General features: G+C 48.3%; 1 protein-coding gene across 2 annotated transcripts in view; it reads right to left on the reverse strand.

Moving 5' to 3' along the window:
* MYO5B (myosin VB) overlaps positions 1-7,560 on the reverse strand; it is a 149,931-nt gene that overhangs the window by 58,554 nt on the left and 83,817 nt on the right. For both annotated transcript variants that reach the window (XM_057378458.1, XM_057378457.1), the window contains exons 15-17: positions 6,152-6,301; positions 4,807-4,904; positions 315-401 (exon numbers count right to left, since the gene is read on the reverse strand). In XM_057378458.1, coding sequence (XP_057234441.1) covers positions 315-401; positions 4,807-4,904; positions 6,152-6,301 — 335 coding nt within the window. The remainder of the gene's footprint in view (positions 1-314; positions 402-4,806; positions 4,905-6,151; positions 6,302-7,560) is intronic.

The following is a 7,560-nucleotide window of genomic DNA, read 5'->3' on the forward strand; positions in this document are numbered from 1 at the left end:
AAAAAAAAAAAAAAAAAAAAGCATAAAATCTATCCTGGATATAAACCAACATAAAAAACACTGTCCTGCATATGCAAGTGTTTTCTTGTCCCTCCCTCACCTCAGATAATCACAGAATGATTTGTTTTGTAAAGGACTTTAAAGCCATTCAGTGCCACCCCCTGTGATGGCAGGGACACCTTCCACTGTCCCAGGCTGCTCCMARYCCCAGTGTCCAGCCTGGCCTCGGACACTGCCAGGAATCCAGGGGAACAATGAACTTGCAGAGTAAATCCCAGCAGCAGCACAACCCTAGGGAAGTCCCAGCCCGGTACCTGGAGGGGAAGCCRGCTGCACTGATCCGGATGGTCTCCAGCACTCCACAGGCTCTCAGCTGCTGCACTGCTCTCTTTGGGTCAAACCTGCAATCAGATTTGGGATAGATGTCAACACACAGTGGAAAAGAACCCACCTGACAGTGACTCTTCCAGAGGCAGGAATTACCTTCTCCTCTCCTCATTGCTACAGTGGCTGGATAAAGTCATACTTCCATATTTTCTGTCCACAGCCATTCCCTCCCAAAACTCAGCATAACCCACGCCTGGMATTGGGAATAGGCTGCACAGATGTCACACGTTTCCTCTGCATGTCACAAAGGTGTTGTGATTTTCAGTTGCTTGAAACCTTGCTACCACCCTGCTATCAATGCCAAGTGTATTCTTGGGATAGGATAACCGTCTGCTGCAATTAATTAGTGCCTACAGCCATAAGATACCTGGCTTTGAATACAATCACAATAAAGATGGGAGCAGGCTACACCACTACGAGCTACATGCTGAACCACGCAGTTTTACTTCTGCAGACATAAGGGCAACAACATATTTACAGAAATCAAATTCAACAGCAAACTAAGTCTGATCTATTCAATCCCATACCAAAACCAGGTCATTAACAGGTCCCACGAATCTGTAGACTAAGTTTACCAAGAAGAGTGGCCATGTTCCAGACTAATGACTTTGGTGGGCACCATGTGGAAGTTCAAGGTGTTTCTGCCCTCCTCTTCAAAGCTTTCATCACACCTTACCACTGGCACCTAATTTCCATCAGCAATTTGTGCMAAAAAAATTCATGGCAACTTCCAGCTGAGTACTTGGGCAGTGCTTTCTCAGGATCCTGGCAAGRACCAACTCCCAGATCAGACTATCCTTGAACAGAGTCCAGGTAGCAGTACCCACCATGGCTGCTCCACCCTGACTCTGAACACACAAAGAGGCTCCAGCTCTCCAGCTCTGGAAAGCACTGGAAAAGGTCCTTGGATCAAGCCTGGACTCATATGAGGCTGATGCCCATAGCTGTGTGAGGTTTCCAGAACAAAGCTTCTCATACATTTGCTTTTCCCTTTCTGAAAGTCCAGAATATTTACACCTGCAAGTCAAGATTGCATGAATTATTCTGCCTGCTCCCCGCTTTACAAAAGCAGCATGAAAAATAGTCTCCTTCTTCTCTCTCTGGGCTTTTTTTAATTCCCTGGACCTGTCAARTCCACAAGCAAGTTATTCACTGCAACACCACAAACACTCTGCAGGGTGAAAAATCAGACTGGGCTGTCACTCACTTCAAGGAAGAACCCACAAGGGTGCAATTTCCATAACAATAAATAATATACAGAACTGGCAGATCGACAGGTAAACTTCAGTCCTGGGAGATCCCAGTGCAATTTCTGTTGTGTCTGAGGGAAATTCTGCAAAGCAGCGAAGCCCTGCTCTGTGTGGGTRAAATGGAGGCACCAGAGAGGCTGCAGCCATCTGTCAACAACAGCTCCAGTTATGGGCCAACGCTGAAAYACAGACCTCAAAAGTGGGACAGTACACATTATTACTAACTCCTTTTCCTTGCCACGGCAGTAAAAGCACCTGGCAGGTTGCTTTTGTCCTGGAAACCCAAGTAAAAAATTCACAAAACCTGCCTGAAACAGAACTAAAAAGAAAAACTGACAGAGGAACAGCCCAGAGTCAGACATTCCCCTTGCACATCTCTCTTTGGAAGTCTTCTCCACCAGGAATTAACCTCAGACACAGCCTGTAGGCAGACGCAGCAAACATCCCTGTGTCATGCCACGGTGTCCTCCAGGATGGGCGCCTCACATCTATCAGTTCCACTGTATTTTCAGCAGTAAATACAGACCTTGTATTTTCAGCAAATTGTGAAGYAGGAATGCAGAGTTCAAGAGACCTGGGGAAGTGTCCAGTCCAACGTCCTGTGTCCAAAAGCTGGGACAGCTATGGGGRCAGACCCACAGCTCAGGGGTTTATCCAGTCAAAACTGATTAAAAGCTCCCCACAGGAGGTTGCACAACCTCTCTGGGCAGACTGCTCCACTGACAGACTGTCCTCAGGGAGGAAAAACATTTTTACTGATCTCCAGCCTGCACCTCCCATGTCAATTTGGGGCTGTTGGCTCCAGCTCTCCCAYCACACACCATGCTGAGAGTGTGGTCCCATCCTTGTGGTAGCCCCTCCAAGTACTGAAAAGCTGCCATCATATCCTTTTTGTTCTCCAGAGTTTAGAAAAAAAAAGTAATGCTCTTGTGAGCTGAAAAATGTTACATTTTAGGAAGAGAAAACTAAACGACAAACCTAAGGCTGAGTGCTCTGCACACTGAAGATACCACTTCAGTGCTAACCTGGAGCAGTGCTGATGATGTTTCACATCACAAATGCCTCCCAGCACTGTGAATTTTCCAGCATGTCTCTGAAGTACAGACTCCATTAGAGCCATCCCAGCATGCTTCAGATCCCAGTCTTACACACAAGCAAACAGACCTTGGATAAGTCCCATCAGGAGCAGCTGAGGGAGCTGGGAAAGGGGCTCAGCCTGGAGCAAAGGAGGCTCYGGGGGGACCTTGTGGCTCTGCACAACTCCCTGACAGGAGGGGACAGCYRGGGGGGTCRGGCTCTGCTCCAGGGAACAGGGACAGGAGGAGAGGGAACGGCCTCAGGCTGGGCTGGGGAGGGGCAGGAGGGACAGCAGCAGGAATTTCCTCATGGAAAGGGTGGTCAGGCCCTGGCAGGGGTGGCCCAGGGAGGTTTGGAGTCCCCATCCCTGGAGGTACCCAAGGAAGGCCTGGAGGTGGCACTCAGTGCTCTGGGCTGGGGACAAGGTGGGGATTGGACACAGATTGAACACAATGATCCTGTAGCTCTTTTCCAGACTCATCATTCCTCAGATTCTGTGATCTTGAGACAAGCTAAGGATAAAAATTCCTCAAGCTGGTGGCAAAAAGACCAATCTTGACCAAGCTCCCCAGGTCACAATGCCACTTAAGCAATCCACGAGGGGTGAGGGCAGAGTCCCACCTGTAGGAGACACCTGAATCCCCTGTGGAAGGGGAGGCAACCCCATCACCACAACCCAAAGCAGCCTCCTCCAGAACCACTCTYGTGACTATTCTGGTTTGTCCTTTGTTCCCAAAATCCTGGACTTGGACAACTCTGAGATCCAACAGACAAGGAGCATCCCATTACACCAAACCATCACTTGGACTGCAAGCAGACACTGGCACAATTATCCTTCTGCTACCTGCTACACATAATATCCTAGAGATACAATTGATTTAATTCCATTACTGCTCCCTGACAACCAGGAGCTTGCACATTCATGGAATTGTATTAACTGTATCCTGAGCATCACATGAAGGATGGAATTGGAAAGCCAAAAGGCAGAGAAGTGAAGATGGGTGGGCTGAAAGGAGAGCGAGCAGGGACATGGGGCCTTGGACACTCCCCTGGAAAGGTGAAGCCACTTCACCACACAGAGCTACAGCAAGTCAGAGAACAATTTTGTGCTTCATCAAAACAAAACGGTCAATGACAAGGAGTAATCCTGAATTTCATTTAAATGGACTGCCCCTGAAAAGGCAACAGGAGACCGAGGCCCTGAGCATCTTCAGAACCTACAGGATGGTGTGTGAAACAGATCAATGGAGCACAGAACTGCCATCCCAACACAACAYAGCCTTCTCCAGAGCTGTTAACGAGTCATCTGAGCAAGCTGATAAATATAAACCAGTTTCTGAATGCCTTGTAATGATTAACACCCTTCACTTCGCTGTTTGCAGGGGGAGATGAGTCAAGCCTTCTGCCTTAAATGTCACCACCTGCAGTTCATGCCTTTCAAGGACATCACATTTGTAAGGTCCCTGCACGCTAATGTCCAAATTGTCCGGGAGTTATAGGGAAGAAATCCGGGCACAAATCCACGAGCAAGTGGTCAAACCAGGCTARCAATGACCTGTTCACAGTGTTTGCTGCCTCAGATGTGTCTCTGAACTATGGAGGAAGATCAGGACTGGCCTTCTGCTTCAGCTGCTCACTCACCTCAAAATCTGCCTGAAGCTGGTACAAGTCACGTGTTCACTTTTTCTGCATTTTTTTTGGAAGCACCAAGACATCCTGCTTCATTTCACATGCCCCCTACTTATCTCTGCTTTTTCAATTCTTTCTCTTTTCACTGTTTGGAACTATAATTATTCAAATCAAAGCAAGTCTAAGATGAAAATTGCACAAAGACCCTATCACTGCAAAGCAAGGATGCTCACTATTAGCACAGCATATCTATGATTTATTAGAGCCTCAATTAGTCTTCATTCCAGAGGAACAAACCCCATACACTGAAATCCAAAAAGGTGACTCAGCAGCCCACACAGACCTTCCTGCTACAGGAACCAAGTTAAAAGGACAGGGCAAGCTCTTCAGCAGGGGGAGGAGCCCAAAGCACACCCTATTGCCATAAAGCTGAACATGTTTGCTCSTCTGCAGTCCCACTCACTTGAAGGGCAGCTTCTCGTCRTTGGGYTTGATGCAGCGCACGTARTGTGGGGTGGTGGCGTTCAGGGTCTCCATCAGCAGGTGCAGAGAGTTGCGGAACTGAAAGACAAAACCATTTGTTTTGAGGAGGGATGAAGGTGCTGTAACCCCACAGCCCYAGCTGGCAGGTTGTAAGAGACGGTACGGAAATCTCAATCACCAATGAGGACACAGACTGAACACCCAAAAATCCCAAAAGGGGAAAAAGGACTTTTGCACAAAAAAGTCTGGGCCAGATCGAGGTGGGATGTCTGCCAAGTGCAGGTGCCCAAACGACTGAGAAAACAAGGTGTAGACCATGGTAGACTGCATCATCTTTGGTGCCAAGGTGGAGAGGGCTGCACAGGATGGTTTGTACTGTACACCTGATGAAACAATGGGTCTTATTTCCCCACTTCCTGATCAGCTTCACCTCTCTTTTGCACCTCTTGGCCAGCTGCCCCTCACTTTCGAAAAGACTATAAAGAGACTTTCTGAAAAGACCCCTACAAGATCTCTCCATGGACGAAGACAAATCTATTGGATCCGGACCACGAGGATTTTGTCGTGCCATTGGTAGCTATAAGCCAACTCTCTCTGCCTCTCTCTCTCTCTCTCTCTCTCTCTCTCTCTCTCTCTCCCTCTTCCATCACATAAATTATGTTATTAGCACTGAATAAAAGTGCTTTTGATTTTGATTGAAACCAAAAACTACTTGTCCCTGTTTCTTTTGTACTCTGAAATTCAGCTAATTAACTATCACGACTTCTGCTTGTGTTAGCAGATCGTGACACAGGTGACACAAGCCACCTGTTGGTGTGGCACAGAACCTCCCCATCAACCTCCCRCAGGCAGGGGGAGCTCAGAGAAGACAGGGAGAATTGAGGGCTTCCAGCTCAAAGAGGTTCATGGGTAACAAAGCTCGGGACTCTGGCCAGGGGTCTTTGAAACATCTCCAAGGATGGAGACAGTACAACCTCTCCATGCCCCTGTTGCACCTTTTGACTCCTACACAGGGAAAAATGCTCCTTTTCTGAAGCTGCTGTAATTTATCAGCTCCACAGTATATTGGAACACAGTCCAGTGAATCCCAGAGGTGCCTCTACTCGCCCCAGACCATGTCTCAACTTTTTCCAGTCAGGACTACTGAATCCTGCTCTTCCAGATACGCTGCTAGAAGTCATCCAAAATGCAATAGTCTAACACAGACTGTGGGAAAGTCTCCTTCCATCCCCAGTGGTTTTTTGTTTGCCTCTGCTTCAAACTGAAGCAACAAGATCTTAACTGATTTCTCTGCCATTGACTGAGTCACTGAAATCACACATTACCTGGTGTCCCACTGTTTTTCTGTGCTCCTTGTTGGCAGCTTTGAAGGCTGGCCTGGCAGAGCGGACGCTGATCCTGGGTATGCCCTTTCCCACGGCAGCRGCGGCCCCAGCATCCTTCTCTTCTTGGAATAAATCTGCCACCATCTGATACTGGAATGAAAGGCAACACTTGAGCACCTCCAGCCCTGCTCGCTGAATGAACACCTCCAACCCCCATTGCTCAGGTCATTTCTTACCCATCCTAAACCTGGAAAAGCAAAAAAGGCAAGAAAGTGAAAGAAAAAAAGAGTCGTCTGCATAAACCACATCCGCAGGACCATTGACCATTCTGTGCTGCAGTTCACAAAACCTTGAAATGCATATATTAACTTGAACCAGCYAAAAAAAAATAGTCTGGACTGCCGAAGTCTTGCCAAGGCACAGAAACTGAGCATGAGGTGACTCCTGCTCCCAAGGCTTTGTTTCACGGTGCTCATCCAGCCCTGACCCAGCAAGGATGCTGCCTGCCCAGCACAAACCCCAGGAACAGGATCTCCTGTGAGGACAGGCAGCAGTGCTCCCACCACAGCCCCAGAGGCACCCTTGCTTTTCCAAAAAAATTTAGGAACACCAGCACCTCCTCACTAATTACCCAYCTTTCAGGTGAATGAGCAAGGTGGCAGCAGAACTGCCATCCCACAACCCTGGAAGCACCACTATTKGATGTAGCTCATCAAATCCGTAAGTTTGGGATTTCTGCCAAGCCAGCAGCAACATTTCCACTTCATAAACAGGTGAACAGGTGAGCTAGCAAATGCAGTTAATACCGTTTTTATTATCATTATTTAGGGAGCAGGATATTCAAATTTACATTAGGCTGGGGAACCTGAATATTTAGTAAGCCACCATAAATCTGGTCTGGTTAGAAGGCTGTTAAATTTTCACACCTTGAATATATCTATGCATCTACAGTGGCTACTGCCACAGCTGCATTCACATTCAAAGGGGAAATCCTTAAAAGTGAAAAACCCCTCTGTCAGCRGGTGGGATTTCACGTGTCACCGGCTGAGCAGGGCTCCAGCCCCTTGACACTGCCCAAGCACCCACGATGCCTCCCAGCAGCACGGCCACTGGAGCACCTGAGGGACAGAATCACACTCCCCACATCCACAGCACATCTGTGTCACACCTCCACCCCAAAGCCAGCGGCACAAGGCAGTGGAAGGTGCACAGCGCCCTCGTCCCCACCTTAGGCTCCTCCAAAAGCCCATATTAATGGTTGTACTTCCATTAAGAGCCCAGGAAGGATGCTGGGATTTACCACTTTATGGACACAGACAGCGCTGTGCCGTGAGGGACCGCCTGGCTCTCTGCCACATCCCTGGGCTGAGACAGGAACACTCCCAACAGGAACATTCCCAACAGGAACA

Source organism: Malurus melanocephalus, unplaced genomic scaffold, assembly GCF_030028575.1.
Source record: "Malurus melanocephalus ecotype Western Australia unplaced genomic scaffold, MMel_1.1 scaffold_359, whole genome shotgun sequence".
Classification (NCBI taxonomy): Eukaryota; Metazoa; Chordata; class Aves; order Passeriformes; family Maluridae; genus Malurus; species Malurus melanocephalus.